The 25,242-nt window shown below is 42.3% G+C and overlaps 2 protein-coding genes across 2 annotated transcripts; both read right to left on the minus strand.

Moving 5' to 3' along the window:
* Positions 1 to 918: 918 nt before the first annotated feature.
* On the minus strand, positions 919 to 14,802 carry LOC106564588 (WW domain binding protein 1-like). Its single transcript, XM_014130735.3, has 4 exons — positions 14,563 to 14,802; positions 7,265 to 7,367; positions 5,738 to 5,899; positions 919 to 5,025 (listed from the first exon to the last, which is right to left on the minus strand). The coding sequence occupies exons 1-4, from the start codon at positions 14,647 to 14,649 to the stop codon at positions 4,190 to 4,192; spliced, it is 1,188 nt and encodes a 395-aa protein (XP_013986210.2). The 5' UTR covers positions 14,650 to 14,802; the 3' UTR covers positions 919 to 4,189.
* A 1,167-nt stretch (positions 14,803 to 15,969) lies between these two features.
* LOC106564589 (DNA polymerase lambda) lies at positions 15,970 to 25,205 on the minus strand. Its single transcript, XM_014130736.3, has 8 exons — positions 25,134 to 25,205; positions 24,784 to 24,919; positions 24,199 to 24,620; positions 23,781 to 24,107; positions 21,282 to 21,455; positions 20,741 to 20,869; positions 16,900 to 17,068; positions 15,970 to 16,604 (listed from the first exon to the last, which is right to left on the minus strand). The coding sequence occupies exons 2-8, from the start codon at positions 24,896 to 24,898 to the stop codon at positions 16,243 to 16,245; spliced, it is 1,698 nt and encodes a 565-aa protein (XP_013986211.3). The 5' UTR covers positions 24,899 to 24,919; positions 25,134 to 25,205; the 3' UTR covers positions 15,970 to 16,242.
* Between the last annotated feature and the right edge of the window lie 37 nt (positions 25,206 to 25,242).

A 25,242-nucleotide genomic window follows, 5' to 3' on the forward strand; every position in this document is an offset into this window, starting at 1 on the left:
TTGATCATGACACTGGTGAGGAGAGAGGCCAGGAAACTGACAGTGAAGATGCATTACAGGAGGAAGAGTCAGAAGTTGAAGACAACACAGAATATGATCCAGACCAAGAGACAACCGACGTGGAACAATTCAGTGATGAGGAAGAGGGCCCTGCTGAGGTTGTTATTACATTCCGGTCAAAGAATGGGAATTCATCCCCACCTGAGAGGAGAGGTCAGCTGTCAGCTGAAAATGTTATAAGGATGATCCCAGAGCCAACAAGATGCGCCATATCCCGGGTTGATGACATAAATCCTGCTTCGAACTGTTCCTGACAGAGTCAATGGAAACTATAGTGATAAACATGACCAACTTGGAGGGGAGATGCGTTTACAAAGACAACTGGAAGGAGGTAGACCAGACAGACGTCCAAGCATACATGGGTCTCTTGATTTGGCTGGCGTGATCCAGAAACTAATCTACCACCAGTTGATGTGATAAATGGCACAATATGTTTCACCTGAGTATTTGTTATAGTCAAAATAATCCATTCATTAAGCTTTTTATTACTCAAAAAACAGTTGTATGAGCTCAGGTCAATGAGGCCTACAGGCCATAAACAGCAAATAGAAGTTCAAAACTTGTAATGTTCACAAGAACTTAAGTTGATTAAAAGTTCTAACAACATTAGGTGATAATATATGTATTATAATCAGCTATAATGGGGCGGCCATTTTGGATCGGGAACACAGAATTAACTAACATGAAACGAACACAACAGGAGGGTTAATGGAGCAAATTATGTTACAGATAGTATAATTTCTTATAGCACTGATTTTCAACTCACCTCGTCCATTTGATTAAAATGCAGCTTTCAAATAATTTATCGATTCAGCACGTGTGGAACACAAACAAAGAACACAACATTAAAAAAAAAAGTATTACTGGTTTACATTTATTGAACATGTGTCAATTTTGCTGCTGTAATAAAATGGCTTACGAACAAAAGACAGAAAAATGTGCACAACCACCTTACATCCCGTGTGGAAACAGCATAATATCTTTGGCATGATGTCCATTATTCACAATACAATATTATCACATCATTCAATCTGTGCATTGAGTTCCCTGTATCTTCACCTTCACACTCTTTTGATTGATTGGAGATTGAATGTTTCATGAGTACAACAATTCTATACTCAACAAAACAATAGTAATTTATTAAAATAAAATAGAAATGAGTCATTCACTAAGTAAAAAACGAATGATTGTAGACTGACATTTTGCTATGACAGATGTGAAAGTAGCTAGTTTGGTTCAGAAATGCGTTGTATGATATTATAATACACAACTTTCCAATATGTCGATCAAAAGCTTTACATCCGTCCAAAATGCACAAGTTTACCTTTGTTGTACCACAATTATAGAATATTCTATATGTTTATACAAAATGCACAATAGGCCTATATAAAGCACTTACGGTAGCTTGGTTCTCGTAACTAAACAACGTTTTTTTTTTGTACCCGTTTCTCCTACGGACCTGTAAGTTTCACTAATGCACAATCATTGCGAGCTATCGCAAACATGACAGTTTTTCAGAGATGCACAATTCAATCATGTAATCAATATCTCTGAGAAGAAGAACCAATCACGTCCTAGACACCGATAGAGGCCCATACTGTATGTGGTAAGTTTTGTGTTTTTACCCATGTAGAATTCATCTCAACGACACATTAGAAAACCATCCTTTACAAAACAAATAGTAACTGATTCAATGTAAAATAAAAATGAGGGGGGAAAAAAAAGACAGGATTCGCAGATAAAAAGTTCTATGTTTGATTAATGTCTTTGTCTCCATTATTAGAGTTACATATATTTATGTGCAAAATAAAATGATTGTGTCACACGAAATGTGTTAATGCACTTGGGTCCCTGTGACAACAGGGTTGTAGGAGAGTAAAAAACCATAAGGCTAAAGGTCTTATGCGAAACAGTAACATTCACACGCATTGTTTTGCGTCAGGCTCTTCCTGTACAGTATACTCCGAGTCAGTATTCATGTCATAAGAATTAATTCCCCTCGACAACACCCACCAATTGGGGAAAACAAACGTTCTTTCCCCATTGACCCCGACTGTAAAAGAGCCAAAATCTAGACCTACGGTTCGCGATGCTCCCACGTAGGGAAATAGAGCCAGAGAGAAGAGCCCTGTGGCTTCAGGCAATTCGGTGTGGAAGAGTGAGAAATTGTGGGGACCCGGTGTCAAAGTAGGCTACACTTTAGCTACATGTGTGAAAAATATTTTATCACAGGTAAGACATTTAACTTGCTTAGTACAGTCCGTTTGGAACTCCACTCACTACTTGTAGCTTTATAGTTAGTCCGTTTGTTTGTGTTGGCTAGCTTAATGTTCTGGTTCAGGGCTCTCCAACCCAGTTCCTGGAGAGCTACCGTCCTATAGGTTCACGCCAACCCTAATCTAGCACACCTGATTAAAAAAAATGAGCTGTTTATAAACTGAATCAGATTAGTTACAACTGGGGTTGGGAGTGAAAACCTACAGGAGGGTAGCTCTCCGGGAACAGGGTTGGGAGTGAAAACCTACAGGAGGGTAGCTCTCCAGGAACAGGGTTGGGAGTGAAAACCTACAGGACGGTAGCTCTCCAGGAACAGGGTTGGGAGTGATAACCTACAGGAGGGTGGCTCTCCAGGAACAGGGTTGGGAGTGATAACCTACAGGAGGGTAGCTCTCCAGGAACAGGGTTGGGAGTGAAAACCTACAGGACGGTAGCTCTCCAGGAACAGGGTTGGGAGTGAAAACCTACAGGAGGGTAGCTCTCCAGGAACAGGGTTGGGAGTGAAAACCTACAGGAGGGTAGCTCTCCAGGAACAGGGTTGGGAGCGAAAACCTACAGGAGGGTAGCTCTCCAGGAACAGGGTTGGAGTGAAAACCTACAGGAGGGTAGCTCTCCAGGAACAGGGTTGGGAGTGAAAACCTACAGGAGGGTAGCTCTCCAGGAACAGGGTTGGGAGTGAAAACCTACAGGAGGGTAGCTCTCCAGGAACAGGGTTGGAGTGAAAACCTACAGGAGGGTAGCTCTCCAGGAACAGGGTTGGGAGTGATAACCTACAGGAGGGTAGCTCTCCTGGAACAGGGTTGGGAGTGAAAACCTACAGAACGGTAGCTCTCCAGGAACAGGGTTGGGAGTGAAAACCTACAGGAGGGTAGTTCTCCAGGAACAGGGTTGGAGAGTCCTGTTCTGGTTGGTAGCTAGCTAAAACTCACGCACGTGGTTAACATTAGTGCCGTCATGAAAACGAGGGAAGCTCTTACAACATTACATTTTTCTAAGTAGTGAGAACACTCAGGAGCAGGCAAAGTTGAATAGTAATCTTTACACACGTTGTACTTTTCTTAAATGTAGTTTTGTAATTGACTAAAACAAGCAGACAAGAAAATTGCTTTTGGAAGAAGGTCAAGTTTTTGCTGTGAGCCAATGGGGTAACCAAAGTAACCATGGGTTGTTTTCCCCACAGGCAGGCAGGGCCACCACGTTCTATTTCATACCGACTGGGACTATCACATTACATAAGCACACATCGTCGCCATGACGATCCACACTGCACTGCTTGACAATGTTCCTGTACCGCTTCAGTGTATTTGTCCAGGATGTTCCTTCCTGTGAACAGACACAGGAAGTAGCTGCGATGATTTCCACTAGCTTGGTACACTGAGCATAGGAGTTGGCAAGACAGCACAAACTGATCTGGGACCAGGCTAGAGTTGCACCAGTGTGTACTTACACTATACTACAGTCGCACCAAACGTCAGGTCAGCATCCACTGACCAGACTATCAATCTCCTCCAGCTTGCATAAGTCTTAACACGGTCTCCATTCGCCTCCTCTTGGTAAAGGAAGACAAAGGAGGACATTTATGCAGTCTGTAGGTAGGTTGGTGATAGGCCAAACCTCTCCTCCTGTCTCCTTGTACATTGCAGTTAAGGCCACCATTACAGTATGCCAAAGGGGCTTTAGCTATCATCATCAGGCTTTTAAGTCCAGACTCTGGGATAAAATACAACTTCCTATTCGTCACACACACACACACGATCTCAGACAGTCACACACACACACACACTAAAGTCTTAACTCCCACTCCTGGTTCTCTCTCCCTCCTCGGTGAAGATGTGCTTTAGCTTAGCGTAGCTCAGCCCTGGGGCTCTGTGCTGTTGCCATGGTGAGGGGGCCCCTCAAGCTCATTGATGGTGTGGAGGAGCAGGCACACTGGGGGCTGGGTGGGTTGCGTCATGGCGGGTGGTGGCGGGGAGGTGGACCCTGTCGCCGACCCGCACTCTGACCTACTTTCGGGTCCATCCAGGGCTAGGGTCTGCTCCTCTTCCACTCCTGGAGCGGGGTGACCGCAACCGTCGCAGAAGTCTCCTCCTTCCTGCTCCTCAACCTCCTCCCCCATTAAGCTATCCTTCTCCCTCAGCTCCTTGCCCTCCTGGCTTCCAATACTTGTACTACCACCACGGTCACATACGCACACCTCGATACCCGAGTCACCTGTGAAACGGCGCCGCCGCCCAAGGGCCCCCCTATTATCTTTGTCCTCCTGGGCACCGCTCTCGGGCCCCCCTAGGTCCCCGAGTAACAGAGGCTCCTTGCAACTCTTCGCTGGGCCTCTAGGCTCCTCTGTAGAGGCCTCCTGGGGCCCTAGCCCTGGTCCACCATCCCGGGGCCCTAGCCCTGATCCACCATCCTGTGGCTCCTGAGGCTTATTGACTGCCTTGTGTCTGTTGTAGCCAATGGTGGGAGCCCCAATGCGGTGGGGCTCTTCCAGGCTCGGCCTGGAGCAAAGGGTGTCGGACACTGGGGGGACCGGAGTGGTCTGGATGGTCGTGCAGTGTCCCAGTCCCAGGCTGTCCTGTGGGTCCGTGGGCAGGGGGCTGGCTGTATGGAAGACACTGTAGGGAGGGGGAGGGGTGGGAGGGCGGTTCACCACCTCCTCATAGTCAGGTAGGAGGGAATTTGGAAGAAACCCTAGAAGTGAAGAAGAGAGGGACACATAAAGGACAGTTAGGATTAACTGAAAATGATTGCAAGGAAAACTTGTTGCAACATTGGCATTGAACCAAGACCTGGTGGTTAAGGTTTCTTGCAATCTGGGGCCTGAAACAGGGCTGTGTTTCATCCCACACCAAAACAAAACTGCAACTCCTAGTTCAAACAAAGGACTGGAGTTGAGTCAGTTTAGTCACTGCCTGACAGCGCTACGTTCTCAGTTTGATGCAATAATTGCCATTGAGAAATATCCCCCCTAGCTGAGAGGGATAAGCACAAAAATTCACCCAAGGTGCAATGTTTGAGTAAGCTTCAGCACTGGGGAATAACAATGCAATGTAGTCAGACAGAAAGGCAGAAGGAGAGAACTCCTGAGACTGAAGTTGAGTATGTATGAAGCTTTAGTGCTCTCGTGTTTCCTTGCGCCACGGTAACGATAAGACTGAAATAGAAGGGCATTGCGCAATAATGCCATGTTGTTGACTACTACCAGCATAACGCTGTGCATCTGTGCAGCTCCTCCTAAGCTGTATCACACCATGCCACGGTTAATACGGGCAGCACACCGTCCAATAACGCAATTTGACGTAAGGACATCAATGATGGACGACCACGAGTCTGACACTGTGTACAGAACACGGCGCTCTCTCATGTTGTGCCACACGGGAGCTCTGATAGGCGGGACTCTTACTGAAGTAGAACGGAAGGGAGGTGTAGTTGTGCGCCTCGCGGTAGGCGATGAGGTTGATCTCGTGCTGGCGCTGCTGCTGCTGCAGCCGGTGCTTGGTGCGCCGGTGGTGACACACGCAGCAGCAGCTCAGGATGAAGATGATGACCCACACCAGCCAGAACCCTGCCGGAGACAGAGACACAGTAGAAAGACTGTGAAACATAGACATATGTTAATACGTGTTATTCATATCTCTATGGTGAAACTACTGGAAAAGTACTGCTGAATGGAAGGAGTGACAAATTGTTTTTGAAAGCAGAGGGCTACAGTACATTACTACTGTAAAAATCTAGTGCCTGTACAGTGAATGCCAGTAGTGACAAATTACTAGTGAATGCAATAGAGAGATATAGTGCACCACTACACGGTAACAACGTGGAGGCAGAGCCATAGATATTGGCCAACAACCCTCCAGGTTTGTTCTAAACGTTGTTCCATAGCAAGGATGTAACTGCATTGGAACTTTTGGTACCAACAGTGTACCATGGTGTCGATTGGTATTCGACATCCCAATCTGAGTTCACAGTCCATGTTGTAGCTCATTCATCATGGCAACAAGAGATATGCAGGGGACCTATCACTTCCTCCTCCTCTGCATATCACTTCCTCCTCCCCCCCCCCCCATCCCAGGAGTTAGGTCCTCTGCATATCACTTCCTCCTCCCCCATCCCAGGAGTTAGGTCCTCTGCATATCACTTCCTCCTCCCCCATCCCAGGAGTTAGGTCCTCTGCATAACTCCTGGGATGGGGGAGGAAGGTCCTAGTACAGTAAATAAGCTTTAAACGAGTGTCAGAACTGACCTGTCTTTTTGAAAAATGTGGGGTGTGCATTCAGAACATGTACTGTATGTTCAGTACATGCATGTTCACGTGCAGTGGTTTAAAGTACTTAAGTATAAATACCCCAAAAACTACTTAAGTAGTACTTTAAAGTATCTGTACTTTACTTTTACTCCACTACATTCCTAAAGAAAATATATTTTTTCTCCATACATTTTCCCTGACACCCAAAAGTACTTGTTACATTTGGAATGCTTAGCAGGACAGGAAAATGGTCCAATTCACACACTTATCAAGAGAACATCCCTGGTCATCCCTACTGCCTCTGATCTGGCCAACTCACTAAACACAAATGCTTCATTTGTAAATTATGTCTGAGTGTTAGAGTGTGTCACTGATTAACCGTAAATAATAAAAAAAAGACAATTGTGCCATCTGGTTTGCTTAATATAAGGAATGTGAAATTATTTATACTTTTACTTTTGATACTTAAGAATATTTACAACCAAATACTTTGACTTTTACGCAAGTACATTTTACTGGGTGACTTTCACTTGAGTCATTTTCTATTAAGATATCTTTACTTTTACTCAAGTATGACAATTGGGTACTTTCTCCACCACTGTTCACTTGTACAGGTGAATGTGAGGGTGCACTGCTAGATGACAAAAATGCATTTCAGAGCAGGGAATGAGAGCGAGTCCTTACACCAGAGTTCATAGAAGTAACTGCAGCACCGTGACTCCCCACAGCAGTGTCCTGATTCACAGACGTAGCTCTGGTTGTTCAGCCCCTCACAGTGCAGTAGGCTCTGGAAGACAAGAAGAGACAAGTCAATAACAGGAGTGTAAAACCGGATATCCACCACCTCAATCAGTTTCTACTTTCCAAGGGGACAGCAGGAATAGCCATTGATAAAGAATGAACTAAAAACCAGAAACCAGACAAGGAAGACAGCTAAGGAAGCCTCTAATCAAAAGCTGCTTCAGATTGTATATTGATTTATCAGGCAACCCCTACCAGGCTACACATTATCTTCAAGATCAGATTATGGATTAAATCCTGAGGAGAAATGTTAGCCAAGGTTTTCTATACCCGTTTCCTTTCCAGCTGGAGAGGCATAGCGGTCCAAAATGCATAAATCCCAAGGAACGCAAGTCCTTTCAACTCAAGGGTCGTTATCCTTCCAGTCCACAGAATAAAAAAGTGAAAGAGCACACACACACCAAGCAAAATAGGAGACAAGGATTGCTCTAAGGAAATGTCCAAGCGGCAGTGGAGTGTGAGCTGCCAGCCAGAGTAGAGGACTGCATGGTAATGAAGAGTGGAGCACCCTCTGTATTCAAAACGGCAGGCAGTGTGTGTGTGTCCGTGTGAGGACAGTCATAACACAGGAATAGTGAAACCCAGCCACAGATCAACTTCACACACACACACACACTAGCCTATGCGTTTCCACTAGGCAAGCTTGGAGCATTTCTGCAGTGTATCTTTTTAACAACCTCCCACAAATTGTTTACACCATACAACTACATTGTATGATATGACATAAGCCCATCACAACAACAAAAAACTACAAAAAAACAGGTTAAAGCTGAAAACTGCAGAGAAACTAGGCTACTGTTTGGTTTGGAGGACATTTCCAGTTCTGAAATAACTTGCACTGAGGAGATTACACAATAGTCTCAGGTCAGAGACCTTTGGCTTTAGAGGAGATGAAGAACTCCCTGGCTCCCAGCCTCGGGGCTGTTGTCGAGAACCAAAGTGCAAAGATATAACCCTTAGGCGTATGACCTATACTGTATGACGTGATGTTTTTGTTACTTGTGGTTGTATTTGTGCTAGGATGTTGGATCCAGTCCAGCTAGCACGATAGGCTAGGCCTAGAAACAAAAACTAAAGCTAAATCCATTTAAGAATACTATTTGGACAACAAATTGCCTAAGCCTAGGTTAAGATGAAAAAGCCTAGGTTAAGAGATGAAAAAGCCTAGGTTAAGAGATGAAGAGTTATGTTTTTTTGGGCGTCTGAATTTTCTATCGCCTAGGAGACGTATCAGACAAGACATTGAAACATTGACCCAACAAAGAATCTCGACAGACAAGATTCCTCAGTCTCTCAGCCTTCGACAATAGGCTGCTGCAAGATGGAACAACCGTCCCTTCTCGTACTACAGTAGAAGATTAGGGACAGGTGGATTGTGTTACTAACTCTGCCAGAGCCTACAGGCATAATAGAGATTAATTAAACGTAATACCGACCATAATGAGAAGCTGCTGAAACAACCAGACATACAAGAACAGTCCGGCGTCACTGCTTGACTATCAGAACATTTTTTTCCTTTTGGACAGCTGCTAAAAAGTAGCTAAGTGGATTCTTGACCGTGTGCATATAATACAGCATGGGATCTGGCATGAATATGCACAAAGCCTGCCATACTGACAGACTATTGATGCTGCATACTAGTGTCTAAACTAAATTATTTATGGAGGATCTCTACCTTTTCATCCAAAGCATGCTAGTTTCAAATTCTTAGTAGGTCCATCGCTAAAAACTACAAAATGTCTTGAATGAAAAAGAACCAACTGCATCCTTCTTAGGCCTGCAATAGAATCATGGATTGCTCACGTAAGCTACATGACAGGCAAAGAAGTCTCAACCAGCAAAGCATTCTTTTGCAGTCTGACATATTGCACACAGGGTTTGCTACTGCGACCAAAACAATTGGAGATTTCTTTTTACCTGGTAATGTTAGTATTAGGTTCACTATTAGCTTTTTTATCATCATGATTTATTCAAACAGTAATGTGCAATTGACCAAAAATATAACAACTTTCTGAAGAGGCAACAATGGTCTGTGTGTCAGGGCTTGACATACAGGGGAGGTTTAGGAAGCCCTCGTCAGTGGCTTGCTTGGGCCAGTGATTATTTTTTTTATAAATGCAATTTTATTTTCGGGAACATGTCTATTTAGTCAGGCAAAACCCACATTATTTTGACATATTTTAGAAGGTCAAAATAATCCAAATTTCAATGAATAAGGCCTTTAAATAAATTCATTATTCTTAAAAAAGTGGTAATGCACACTTTTTTGCATAGATATTTTTTCTACATGCTATTACAACAATTAAATAAGTTCTTCACATTTCTTATTTAAAGATGCACTAGGTATAAATCACTCTGGCATGTCCTGGTTGCTAAAATTCTAATAGTTCACCTAAATTCAGTTTATGTGACATAAGTATAGTGTAGAGAATCATTGTACAATCTAAACCATTGTGAAAAATATTTTCCATAACCCAAAATATAGTATTTTCAGCTGTTTCAAGCTGGTGTACAAAACTGAAAGTAAAAGACTCAAGAACAAAACTTAAAATGGGAAGCAAAGAAATAGCGCACATAGAACCGGACTACCGCTTCTTAGACTTGCTTTCCATGAGGGATGTTTAACTCATATTTCTATGCGAATTTGGTCTGGTCGCCCAAATAGTTACATATTGCAGCTTCATGTGCTTGGAAAAAGTACTTGAATTTGTCTGTATTAACCCTGTATAGGCTACTTGCTCAGGCCGCAAATGAATGATAAAAATCAGCTGCTATTAACATTCGATTTCCTGTCAGATCTTGACCCGTGTCGGTATTTCTCTAATTTAGGTCAGTAGCTTTCAGTTGGCATTGGCCCGGTGTTCCACTGGCAAATTTACCTGAATGTCGAGCCCTGCTGTGTGTGGTACGTGTAGGACCTATATGTCTACCACTTTAGTAGCCGTTAGCGATGCTAATGATGCCCTTACTGTTTTCAGGTAGATGGAAAGACAATTAAAAGCTAACTACAAAAGTAGCCTATGCCTTCTTGGCAGAATCATGATTATTTGCATCAATCCAGTGGCCATTTGTTTTGAAAACAACATCACAAGTGCGCTGCAGAAACACAGCTAGCCAAACAACTGTCTGGCTGGTAAGCACCTGAATAAAAGGGTAACTACACAAAAATCTACATTTCACAAATTCTCTCAACAATGGTCCGCAAATATGTTTTAAGAATTGTTGTGGATTTTGAACATCAAATGTATTTTTTTTTTGCCGCAATATAGTTTTGGTACAGTATCAAGTATCGTTTTTCCAAATTCTGCCCTCTAGATGATTTCACAGAACACATGCCACTTTGAAATCTGCAATAAATGCATTTAGCATTTTATTTTAAGTCTCTTTTCTTTGCTGTTACAGTAAATCTATCTACATCAAAGAACAAGGGCATACTAATTTGAAAGATGAATAGTCATTTTTAGCCTGGTTCTGTACAGAACGCAGTCATTATGGGACACCGGCCAGGTCATTGGCCATTATCTTTTTTTCATTAAAAGTTGTGTGACTAAATTGTGTGCTGGTGCCACCAACTGGAAAAGGTGGTAGCTGGAAAAAGTTAGTGTAGAACCCTGGCATAGTGTAGAACCCTGGCATAGTTCACTTCCTATTTTGCAGATTCAATACTGACACAGAGCTGACTGGCAAGGGGAATTTTCAGCAACAGTGTTCAAGAAGAGATATGTTCAGAAGAAAGTTCAAGGTTGGACAGTTAGTGCTGAACAGAACAGTGGTGACAAAAACAACATTCTCGCCCACCACACACATTCAGCACTAGTTTTCAAAGGGAAAAGAGGACGTGCTCAGAGAACTAGCCTATTTGTGGTTGATGGTTCGCCACCAATACTCCCACGTGAAGAGTAACCACCTTGCAAGAGATCTGAAGTCTTGTCTTTGCAGACAGATATTAGGCTACACGTCTAAGCTGTAGCACAGGGGGCTAATGCAGTCTTGAAATGCAATGTACGGACAACCTGGGTTTGATACCTGGTCAGTTTAGGAGTTTGAAAAATGAGGGTGACTGATGTAGGCCTAGGCCAAAACCAAGTAGGACAATGCAATCCATGTATTGTCACTCAATATTTCTCTCAAACAGAACTTGACAAATCCAGAGGTTAAACAAGACATTGGGATTAACATTGGCTCCTCCACTCAGCAACTGGTGACCATGTTCAGTCACCCAGAACTAAGGCAAGATGCCAGATACAAAATTAAAGTCTCAATGATGTAGCAGCAAACAGGGAGAACGTTCAGATATCTGTGAGGGGCTGTAGCCCCCTTCCTAGAAATAAAGGAAAACATTGTTAAATGAACTTTAGACTTGTGGGTAATTACTCACAAAACAAGACCATGATTTTTTTGATTTTCACAAAATGTTATTCATAGAAGGGTCCTTTAGAGGAAGGATTGTTGACATAGATGACTATACAAAACACTAAGAACACTTTCCATGACCGACTGACCAGGTGAAAGCTATGATCTCTTATTGATGCCACTTGTTAAATCCACTTAAAAACAGTGTAGATAAAAATGGGAGGAGACGGGTTGAAGGACTTTTAAGCCTGGAGACATTTGAGACATGGATTGTGTTTGTGTGCCATTCAGAGGGTGAACGGGCAAGAGAAAGGATTTAAGTGCCTTTGAACGTGGTGTGGTAGTAGGTGCCAGGCGCACCGGTTTGTGTCAAGAACAGCAACACTGCTGCATTTTTTTCTCACTCAACAGTTTCCTGTGTGTATCAAGAAGGACATCGAGCCAACTTGACAACTGTGGGAAGCATTGGAGTCAATATGGGCCAGCATCCCTGTGGAAAGCTTTTGACACCTTGTAGAGTCCATGCCCAGACGAACTGAGGCTGTTCTGAGGGAAAAGGAGGGGGTGCACAACTCAATATTAGGAAGGTGTTATTCATATTTTGTACCATCAGTGTATATTTGACATTTTTATCTTAAACGTGACATTTTGGCATTACCCAGGCCTTCTTTAAGACTCCATAATGTTTATTCTGCACTACAAAGGAAAAATTGGTGTCAAAGCTTTACCGCCTGCTCTGTAATATGAGTGGTACTTTAATTAAAATACACATTATATGAATATTGAAAAATATAAACATGAATATTTAATATTGTGGGGGTCGAATGCCAGTTGTGAGAATTACCCAAAAGGAGTGCTGTGATTGGCTTCTATATCAATTTCTTTGCATAAAGAAAATGGGCCACAACTTAAATAACTTTACTTGTAGTAATAATGATCTGAATCTTTTGCAGGGATATCTGACATTATCTAATAATAAAATGCATACAATGCTCTTGTATATGAGGGGGGGAGGCTTTGTGTGTCATGACATGGACTGAATTTAAGCCAGGTTCAAAACAACTAGGAACTCTAAAATGTCCAACTTCAGTGTCTTCAAGACGAATGGGAAATAAAAAATAAAAAAGAACTTCAACTGACAAAAATCTTTTTGAATGGTCATCCAACTTGGCATCTTTCTAGAGCTCCGACCTGAAGATCACTGACGTCATGATTTGACCTCGTTTTTCCCCCAGCATTTCCAGAGCAGAGCAGGTTAGCGTTTTTCGATATGAATCTTGTTCTGGAGGCAGCTCTGCAGTGGTAACTAGCTGGCGCAGCCACAAAGTCATACACATTTTTGTTTTCATGAATTTTGACTTTGCAGATGGCCCATCTAGCAGGAAATAGCTCAATTCTGCCTCATCCCAATAAACGTCAACCTGCGAATTAAGACCAGCGATAGCTAATCTGTTTCACTGATAACCTCTTATATTAATGATGAATCCCCGTCAACAACTTTAGTCTACTCCATAACAAAGTGAATTACAGTACAGACAGGTTGGTTATTTAGCAACAAAATCGATGCGTGCGCAACTATGGGGGCATGTTTATTGGAAAAGAAATGCATTTGCACAATGAGTACTTGTCTCAAATACATCGTTACAGTTGTTGGTTAGCTACCAAGCATTTTTTTTGTACATATTAGCATTGACATGAAATCAGTCAAAACACCTGAAAACAAGACACGACATAAAGAAGATAACACTAGCTGAAACGAGACACCCACGATTCCCTTCATTGCAGCTTCTTGTGATTGGGTGGATTCGATTATGCTGAGCCGCGGGGCACCGGTCTATGGCCGGTGACGTGAACGGGCAAAACGGTGAGGGAATAGCTCCTTTCTCAAATGGAATAGTAATCTGCGCTGCTCGGTCATGGTGAATCGTCCAGAAACATACACCTCTATCCCAGAAAATGTTTCAACTTTCAAACTAGTTTTCATTGGGAAGGCAGATAAAAAAATGAATCAAAAGCGAACACTTTGGCATGTTAAAACGCAATCTCACCACGTGCTTAATTACGCCGTTTATTTGAGCCGACTTCACAGTGGGCTTTGACTGGACCACCTGGCTCATGCTCGGGAGGCAGCCCGATTCTAAAACCAATACAATCAACTTTCACATTATGCAAAACACGCCTACACGTGCCAGATTAACCGAATCCCCTCAGTGTTACAAGGTAGCTGGCTGTTCAGAATCATAACGCACAGATTCCGGTCACGTCGATGCACGCGCATAATTTTCGTTACAACAGCCAACCCGTTTATAAACAACAATCAACTAATCATAGTTTTTAATAAGACAGCTACTGACTTGTTGGCTAGTAGGATAATGCTGTACTAGTACGTGGCGAGATATTTGATAACTGTCAACCATTTGATTAGACAGCTGTCAATGGGTGCGGCTAGAAAAGTTTGCTTAACACTGAGGTTATTCAGGTTAGTGACTAACAGTAGCCATGTAGCTAACGTTAGTTACTAAAGCAGTACATACTTTGTCGATTTCCGTCAACGCTAGCTAGCAATATGGCTAAGTGCCTGTCATGCCAACTAAATAGTTAGCAAGTAAGCTAAAGCTAGCTACAGCGGTCGAACTTAGAAGTTATACCCAATATACCCAACCGAGACTAGTTAGCCAGCAAACTTGTAGGAAAACAGCTGGCCAAATTAATAACTTAGCTACCTAACAAAGTAGCAAGCCGTATATGCAATTTTACTAGCTACCCAAATAAACAACATGCACGACCCGAACCAAAAACAAATCCTGGCAGACTTGAGTCAATCTTACCTCGTCTAATGTCGCGTCGGAGGGGCTGACAGCGACAACGTGCAAAAACAATCCCATTTTAAGACCCACACCTAAAATCTCGTTCATTCCTCCGACCGGACTCGTGTAAAAACATAAGCGTAGACGTTTGTTGTTCACTTCACAAATTTTAGCGAAATGTCAAACTAGTTTACGGCTTTACCGGAGGCACTGAAAGACCACGCATGCGCTGCCTCCTTGCTACGGCGTAATTTGATATTTCAAGGAGGCACATTGGGCGAATTCGATTAATCTGGCCCGGGGTACACCGAGCGTGGAACTTGAATAATAGAATGGATTGAACCTTCTTGCGATCGTCCAAAGATCAGCCATGTTGGTCAGGGAGTTAGGGAGTTGTACAACCATGGTTTGGTTTGCCAGTGCTGTGATAAGATAGTGTAAAACAATGAATGTGAAGAATTTGTGTCAGCCAGACAGTTTTAGAGGAATGATTCCATAAATTTAGCAAATTAATTGCCAATATGCCAACATTCCATTGAAATAATGCAGTCAATCCACAGCCATACTCTGGCTCAAATCAGTTGATAGGACTTAGATAAGTTGTAAATGCAACAATTACTAATATTGCATCATATAATAGCACTCACAGCTTTCCAAGAAAACAAAATCAGACATTTATAGTCTATTTACATATATTTGAGGTGAAAGCGGGAGGGAGCAGCAGCCTTCTCAAATGAACAGTAAAGTTGATTGCATTTGTTTTGAAACTGGGCGTCTCCCAGGCGTCAGCCAGGTGCCCCGTTCAAAGCCCATGGCGAAGTCAGCTTAGAACAAAAGTGATGTAATTAAGCACGTGGCGCAATGAGTAGGATTCTGTGTTTTCACATGCAAAAGTGATTGCTTTTGCTAAAAATGCTTTATCTGCCTTCCCAATGAAAACTAGTTAGAAAAATTCAAACATACAGTATTTTATGGAAAAGAGATGTATGTTTCTGGACCATGCTGCCTTGTCGACTACATGATCGAGCAGCACAGATTACTGTTGGATTTGTGAAGGGTGCTCCTCCCTCACCACTTTTGCCCGTTAATGTCAATGGCCATAAACCAGGGCCCCGCAGCTCAGCATCATCGAATCCGCTCATTGGTTCCTTCGAATGGGGACTCTGGCTCGGGCTGGCGTGCTCGGTCACATCTTTCGTTCCATGTGCGCAACGTGATGGGTGTTGAGTTGCGTTGCTCACCACCACTCACTTTGCAGGCTGACCTATGGTGAAGCAAAAAGAGCCAGCTGGCTCTTACCTCAGCCAATAATATTTGAGAGAGAGGACAGGCATTAATGAAAAAAGAACAGAGGTTTAATATTCAATTGTTTATAGTAATAAACCAATAATAAACACAACAAAGTTGTAAAAACAAGGATTTCCTAAGTGATTGTTAAAAGTAGTGTTTAATATTTCTGTAATCGCCATTATCTTCATAAAAACATTCCAAGCAGTCACCATGCATCTTAAGTGTTTTTCCTTCTGTAAAATGAGATTATCATACATTTCAAGTCTAAAATCACAGTTGACATGTTACTGTCTGAAATCTGCATACATAAGCAAGATCTTCACCTCACCACTATCACCATCATCATCATTATTCTGTAAAAATATATAACTTATGCATCGACTCATACCACCAGTGTTAAAAACATCAACATCACCAGTCTCTTTCCTGAGGTTCCCTGAAAGGTATTCCCAGATGGGTGAAGACATCCTTCTCAGTGAGTGTGGGTAGTGGTGTCCCCCCATACACCTTCAAACTTCCTTGTCTCAACACGTCGCTGTTCAATGAGTGCTCTGATAGGCTCATGCGTTTTGTTTTGGCCAATGCCCTCATAGAGCGGTTAAAATGTGCCGAGCCGGTGAAGTACATGAGGGAGCAGGCGAACTCGCCGTAGGGCACCACGATGACGTCGAGGCGGCGGTGGAGCCGGCCAGGTCCTGGCAGACGACACACACCCATGTACTTCTTCTGCTCGCCACTCTCCTCATGGCTCACTAGGTCGTCCGTCAGGAAGCCTGAATAAATGTTTTTTAAAAGAACAAGAACCGGGTCGAATTCATTAGGGCACACCGTAGCAAAATGTTTTGAAACAGAAAACACAAACGATCAAGCCTAGTGAATTATGATCCAGCTCTCAGCTTATCCCACTATTAAATACTTTAGATTTCAAATAAATTATGAATAATATCATTGTGAAAGATGAATTGTCTATACAAGAGAGAAAAAAAACTATTAATGTAGCTATAATTGGTTGGGAATTCACCGACAGTTAATAAATCAAATGTCCTGTATTTGGACGTGTCCTCCTACCGCTCTGGTGGAGGCTCTGTAACACTTTGCTAAAGACACCCCGGTGGGACTTCCCGTCTGGGTGAGAGATGAGGACGTCAACATCTCCACACGTGTCCTTCCCCCGGCGGTACGAACCACAGGCCATGGCCAACAGGCCAGGGTCCAGAAACTGAGCTGCCTCCTTCACCTATACAGTAGAAAAGGACAGGGATATGTTAGTTTGTTATGGAATAACAGGGCTGCCTCCTTCACCTATACAGTAGAAAAGGACAGGGATATGTTACAGTTTGTTATGGAATAACAGGGCTGCCTCCTTCACCTATACAGTAGAAAAGGACAGGGATATGTTAGTTTGTTATGGAATAACAGGGCTGCCTCCTTCACCTATACAGTAGAAAAGGACTGGGATATGTTAGTTTGTTATGGAATAACAGGGCTGCCTCCTTCACCTATACAGTAGAAAAGGACAGGGATATGTTAGTTTGTTATGGAATAACAGGGCTGCCTCCTTCACCTATACAGTAGAAAAGGACAGGGATATGTTAGTTTGTTATGGAATAACAGGGCTGCCTCCTTCACCTATACAGTAGAAAAGGACAGGGATATGTTAGTTTGTTATGGAATAACAGGGCTGCCTCCTTCACATATAGATACTGTACATGTACAACAGCAGAGGAACAAAGTTACAGTTTGCGATATCCAATAATTGTTTTGAGTTGGTAGCCCTTTGCACTCGTACCTGTACCCGTATACGTGTTGAAAATGGCAGATTTGGGCACTAATAAGCGCCTAAATTGGGACGTAGTGGCTGTACAGTAACTATACATGACATCAGAGCTCAGGCTCTGTGCTTCACAGTGCTGTATGGGTTTGGACTGACAGCCGTTCTGAACTTGAACATCGCGCGTGTTAAGAAGTTGCCCCCATCTCTCCCAGTACTTGGGCAACATTTGCTATTTTTTTGTTCTCTTAGTGAGGGAAATGCTGTAAGTTAAGAGGACTCTATGTACTTTGAAAGATGAGACGTTGAGGATTATTATAATAAATACCACTTTGATGTCACACAAGCAAGCCCAACACCCGTGAGTCCAAATGTGCACTTCACATCTCCATATCATAAAACTCATGGCATATACAGCGTCAGCGTTTATGATCACTATGTTTGATGTAAGTTACAAGATGACATGGCGTCATACCCTGGTTGTTCTGAACAGAATGAGCCTGTTTGGTTATTCTGAAGATAATTTGCCACCTGAAAGCACTCATGACTCCTTTCTATGCGTACCAAAATTACAATCTGTTCCTCTGAATGACCTTGTGAAATCCTAACTTATAACTTAGCTAGTCACGTTGCCAATAGAACAAGCTTTCAAATCATGCCCACCTGACCCAGACTGTGATTTATAATAGACTGTTTTGGGATTGTGTAAACAGCAACAGTAATTGTGTGATGGCGGGGATGCAGGGTTGTGTTTTAAACGAAACAACTACAAGTGTGCTTGCTCTAGTTTCTCAATGTTACAGCTAGGAGAGGTAAAAAAAAAAAAGTACCTTATAGTTGAAGACTTCTTTGAGTCATAAAAGTGCATTGAAATTGCTTAGGAACTGTGCACACTTTGGAGAGGGGTGTGGCAACTTGGAGACCAGTTAGTCCTCTCACTCACACCCTTGTAATTTTTTTGTCTTATGTTGCACCTACCCCACATTTTTCAGGAATAGTGTCATCATGTTACAGAATGTATCCAGAGTATTTTCAGATTTGGTTATCAACAAATGCGGTGAAAAGTACAGTAAATGTAAAATGCACATAAAATCAACAGTGTAATGTTTGGATTCAGTCTTGTGTCAGGTGAAATGTTGTGTGCTCACCTTTGGTCTAATCATTTTCCCAATATCTCCAAACTGTTCCCTTTCAACTGCTACCATGGTTATGCATGTGCTTTTCATATTTCTTCTGTAAGAAACATTTCAATTTAGCACTATCCATATAGGCCAATTCCCACAAGTGTAAAGGGTTAATGACTGAATCATTACAGACTGGGCCATTTTTGTGCTTATTTACGATATTGTAGTCGCATTCTCATTAAATATTCATTGTATGGCAGAAAAAAAAAGAAGGCTTAATTCATTAATTTAGACTACATTTTCAACATATTGATACAACCTAACTGATAAAACGGCACAGTTTTGATTTGTAAAGCTCAATTAGAGTATAGTCTTGCACATCATGATATATCATGTCAAATATCACAATATTCAATTTAAGCATATAATCGACCAACTCTAGACCACACTGAATAACTTTGTATCACATACAGTGAAAAATGTTACTGTTTGGAAAACAATATATGGTGGGGGCTCTCTCATCTATACATTTACAACAGGACAGGGACATTTTGTTTGTTTGAAATACAGTCAAATCTGTGGTGGGGTGGGGTAGCCTGGGAATCCAAATTGAATTGCTGTTTCCCTATTGTTTTTCTGATACACTATTGTGTTTCACTATTGTCTCAGTTAAAAAACAATTGTGAAAAAGAGCAATTCAGCTTGGATCTCAGACCAGTGGTGGGGAGGACCACTTGGCATACAATGTATTTATAATGAATGGTTATGGGTTCTAGACTATGTTTCAAAGTTTTCCCCAGTAATGTTCTCTCAGGGGCCTTCATTATAACAGAAAGTTTGGTTTGTTTCTCGTTCATATTTGGACTCAAAATAACATGTTGTACACGTGTTGAATGTTCAAGACAAGTCCTCAAATTGTATTTATATTACCTACTTGAAATTAGAAAAGAAGATGGTGTATTTTCATAAAGCCTTGCCGATCAACAGGTAAGCATCTGCCGTTTTCACGCAAGCCAGATACATTTTGACGACACTACATATTATTTTGACAAGCCACAAGTCAAAAGGACACATGCTATAGTCATCTTTCTAATCGGCACTTTATGTCTGGCAGCCACGAAAGCAACAGGGAAATCCAAGTAATACTATATGAAAACAACTGGCTTTGTACCCGGTGCTCCCAGTTACCAGGGCCGCGTTTCATTCCAGGATTATGTTCCCTCCCCTTCACAGATCTGATAGGACTGGACAGGTGAAAGCAATAAGGCGGAATCATAGAGCTAGATAGAGGACTCATCTTTGTATCTGTGCCATTATACATGCGACAGCATGGCGCTATCTCCATGTTAAAGTAGTCCATTTTCTTCTTTATTGGCCGATTGCTCCCAACTCATAGGACTCCCCACGCAGGTGACTACTTTAAAGTGGTGGAAGCCACGCAATGTCCATGCTAAAATGGGTTATATCCATGATGAGTCCTCTATCTTTATGGGCGTAATCGAGATGAGTTCTTGCTTTACACCCACCCAGTTATCTCAGATCCATGAAAGGGAGTGAACGGAGGCAGAGGGGGAGGAAACACCTTTCTGGAATGAAACACAACCCTGGTATCTGCTGACATATGATGCGCCAAGTTTCTAAGAGTGAGTTCCCCCCCTTTGGGATGTGGCCGGCAGGACTCTGACAGAGAGTGGGAAGTCTGCTTTCTCCATCACACACAGACCAGGCTAGGAGGACTGGACTGACAGTCTGCTTAGGGGCCAAGGCAAACTTAAAACATCTGAACTTGGCTTTGAGGTCCCGTAGCATTTCACTTTACAAGATCTCTTGTTTGCAAGGGGGTTAGAGTACTGGACTGGAGACACTTTTAAAAGAAACTCTCTTAACCCCACTAGATGAAGTGGGAAGAAGAGGCCTGTTTAGTCTATAACTAATATAATGTTAGAAGGTTACATTTTAACATTGATTGTCCTTTAATGTGGGTGCTTGAGACAATAAGAGGGAGATGTGTTACCGTTTTTTCAATGGCGGCTGCCTCTTCTCTGGGCATCCGGTCCAGAAAGTCGTCGTAGTGTTTGAGTCCAATTATTTGGTTGTGGTTCAGATTAGCCTTTGTGCGGATGTCCTCCAAAGTGCGGAACCCCTAAGATGGAAAATATATATTTTTTAGCTCATGTCAAATTGATTTGTATCACACTATCAAACACTAAAATAACTGCACTCTGCAATACAAAAATAACAAATCTTACAGTCATAGCATTTTTACATTACATTTTTACATTTTAGTCATTTAGCAGACGCTCTTATCCAGAGCGACTTACAGTAGTGAATGCATACATTTCATACAATTTCATACATTTTTTTTTTTTTTTTTTCCTGTGCTGGCCCCCCGTGGGAATCGAACCCACAACCCTGGTGTTGCAAACACCATGCTCTACCAACTGAGCTACAGGGAAGGCTAGCAGTGTTGCATGCAAAATCAGAGAGCGAGAAAGAGACACACACAGACAGACAGAGAGACTGACTGTGTGACAACTAAGATCAATCCATCTAACCTGTGTGTACCAAAGCTGGGCAGTCTTGGCCCCAGCCCCCCAGATATTGGTGAACATCTCCAGTACTGGCACTGCCTCTCCAAAGTGATCTATCTTACGGAGGTGCCCACTCTCCATGATCTCCATGACCTTGTCAGCCATCTTCTTGCCAATGCCCTGGATCTTACAGGCCTCCTGAAATTTGACAGGCATGGTTTAGTCAATTACAAGGAGTTTTAATTTATTTATTTATTTCACCTTTATTTAACCACGTAGGCAAGTTGAGAACAAGTTCTCATTTACAATTGTGACCTGGCCAAGATAAAGCAAAGCAGTTTGACACATATAACAACACAGAGTTACACATGGAGTAAAACAAACATACATAACATAGTAGAAAAATAAGTCTATATACAAAATGAGCCAATGAGTTAAAAGGCCCACTGCAGCCATTTTTATACTAATATCAAATCTTTCTGGTTAAAAATTATGTACCTTACTGTAATAGTTTTCCATTCAAATGGTCAAAAATAAACGAAAATTGCTTTTAAGCAAAAAACGAATTTTCTGAAACAAGAATTTAGCAACGACTGTCACAGTGGGGAGGGAAAAACAGAAAACTAGCTGTTATTGGCAGAGAGGTTTGGAACTCTGTTACTGGTCTACTAACTAATTTACCAAGCTGAAACTCCAACCAGGTTTTTCCCCAAAGAATGGAAGAGAGGAGCTGTGCCAGCATATTTAATTTTTGTTACTTTAATTGCTATCATTTTTGTATTTATAGTGCAAGAAATGGCAGTTACAGGTGTTAAAAAAGGCTAAAATCTCTAAGTTCAAAAATCTCTAAGCACTACCCTCCTCCAGGCCTCCCCCCGCCGGTACTCAGCAGCACAACCTTATTAAAAAAACCTTGTCAAACCATGCTGATTAGAAGGTCCTGTGTAGATTGTGTTTTCAACAAATAAAGCAACTATCAGGAAATAACATCGATCACATTGTCACACTAACTCTTTAAGTCTTCTATACACGTCACGTTGCTTTTCCATCAGCATCTCGTCAATGTGACGTTTTACTTGCTACACAGAGAACGTTGTTTTGAGAGCGGAGAGGGGCATAGGGGGAGTGTCTGTATTCTATTTTTCCTACTGTACTATAACATATTAATTGATTATGCATAAGTACAATAGCTTTGGCCCAGTTTTTTGCAGGTACCGTAATTTCCGGACTATTAAGCGCACCTGAATATAAGCCGCACCCACTGAATTAAAAATAAATAAATATTTTGAACATAAATAAGCCGCACGTCTATAAGCCGCAGGTGCCTACCGGTACATTGAAACAAATTAACTTTACACAGGCTTTAACGAAACACGGCTTGTAACAAAAATAAATAGGCTTTAACGAAACACGGCTTGTAACAAAAATAAATAGGCTTTAACGAAACACGGCTTGTAACACAAAATAAAAAATTAGCAGTAAGCTTTAGTTGTCTTTTTGCAATCAAGTCAATTCCTCACGCTGCTGTTTCCAACGTCTTATCATCGACTCATTAAGACTAAGCTCCCGTGCAGCAGCTCTATTTCCTTTTCCAAAAGCCAGATCAATCGCCTTCAACTTGAAAGCTGCATCATATGCATTTCTCCGTGTCTTTGCCATGATGAGGGTGACAAAATGACTACCGTAATCAGAATGATGGGAAGTTTGAGAGCGCTCGATTTAATCTAAACAGTAAACAAAAAAGTTGTTTGACCTTAACCCGTTCGGCAATTTCATTGGTCTAATGAAAGCTTCATGCCGCCAAAAAACTGAGCACGTCACAGAATGTTTTTTTGGAGAAAAAAAATATTTGAAAGCGGGAAAAATCCATATATTAGCCGCGTCATTGTTTAAGCTGCGAGGTTCAAAGCCTGGGAAAAAAGTTGCGGCTTATAGTCCGGAATTTACGGTACTAGTGGTTGTACTAAATTATCCTCTAATTTTACAAGTTGCTAGATAGTCAATGTAGCTAGCTAGCTAGTAGTAGTAGCTTCTTGACTTCATAAATCTATGTAAAATAACCATCGTGTATAGCTAAGGCCATACGCAACAATGATCAACTATTTCTCATTATTTCAATTCACAAGATAGAGTGAACGCGATTCTTGAGCTTGACGCAACACGCAGCTTTCATTGATTTAAAAGGAAGCATTTCCTCAATGGCTTCATCAGCTGTTGTACAATATGATACAAAACACAGTAACAACATAATTTTTACTGCACTGGGCTTTTAAGGACTCCTTTCAGGCCACCTGAAATTGAACCAGCAGCAATCAATTTATGCATCCAACAATACACGATTTATGCATCCATCTTGTCAATAACAGGGATGCAGTTGCGTAAACCAACCAACCAACCTATCAGCCACATTTCACAATGTTTGCAATAGTGCGAATAGAGAGACAGGAATGAATTATGCGGACACAAATACAAAATGGCCGACCATAATCACCAACTATGCAGATATGGGACTAAATAAACTACCTCATAGGACGTGATAGGCTTGTGGTAGCTCTTGAGGGCGTTGATGGCTTTGGAGTAGCCCAGTGCTCTCCATCTGTCCCCCTGGTGCGTGTAGGCCTTGGCCAGCACCTCCAGTTTATCTGTGATGTGCTTGTTGTGGTTGTCAACCTTGGACTTGGAGGACTGGGCACACACCCACTTCCCTGAGAGAGGCTTCTGTTGGGGGTCTGAGGGGGCAGTGGCGGTACTGGGGGTCTCGTCCTTGGGGTACAAGCCACTGATCAGAGCCTCCAGATCGCTTTGGGAGACGCCATATTCGTCTTTGAAGTCATCTTTAGTGTCTTGGACCTATGGATACATGAAGTAATGAAGTGTATGATTAGTGCCAGAAGAAGCTATCATGCAGTGACAGGGTTATGGTTAATGATTACAGTCCTACCGTCTCTGTTGACTCATCTGGTTTTGTTTCATCAGAGATCGGCTGCTTCATGTCCTGTGTGGCTGGGAGTGGGATACTGTTGAGCACGTCTTCTTTGACACCGTCCTTTGTAGTTTCCATGTCTTTGTCTGGGTTGAGTAGGCTGTAGTCTGCTGTATCCAGCAGTCTCTGCTCACTGATGCAGGTGCTGAGCCAGGTGCACTTCAACAGATAAACTCCAGAGGGCAACCTGTCCACTTTGAGCAGCCTGAGAGCCCTGTCACAGTCCATACTGTCATCCACTACTACATGGGTGACTGTGGGACAGAGGGAACTCTCAGTTTGGCCTCCATTCTGGACAATCTGTCTCTGGAAGATCTGACATCTGGCGTTCCCGATGCCGGCTGGTAAAATGTGTACGGTGACGCCCTGGAAAGCACTCCCTGAAATGGGATTGTGAAAAAGTAGTTTTACACACACACACTGGGCTTGTTCAACATCGACTGCTGACTGATCTACAAATCATTATTATTTGTAGATCTGTCAATCAGTCACAATGTGCCCAAAATGCATTACGAATTTGATGCTCTCAAACAAGGCCCACACCTGTAACAGGTACAGTTTCATCAGACTTCCTCTTTGGTGGGGGGGCATCCTTTCCCTCACGTGCCCCTGCTCTCTTCACTTTGGGGAAAGCTTTCATAATTCCGTAGGCATACATTTCGCCAGGGAAAGGGGAGCCCTGAAAAATATAGAACAGAATGTGACAACTGACACCGGCTAGCTAGCTAACTTTAGCTGACTAGCTAAATTAGCTAGCAAGCTGACAACAACGGCATTTAACTGTTTTGAACAGCTGGGATTCACTCACTCCACTGAAATATGTTACGTTATATATTTATTAAACTAATTTACTATCATTGGTCGATAAACTCTTGAAAATACATATGTTTTACCCCTTTGGACGACCAAAACACAAACCAACGTTTCAACGCAGATGGTTTAAAAATAATTTAACTTCCGGTTCGTTATAGACCTATTTTTAGTTCTTGCAAGACAAAGTTA

The sequence above is a fragment of the Salmo salar genome, chromosome 12, assembly GCF_965601325.2.
Source record: "Salmo salar chromosome 12, fSalSal1, whole genome shotgun sequence".
NCBI lineage: Eukaryota > Metazoa > Chordata > Actinopteri > Salmoniformes > Salmonidae > Salmo > Salmo salar.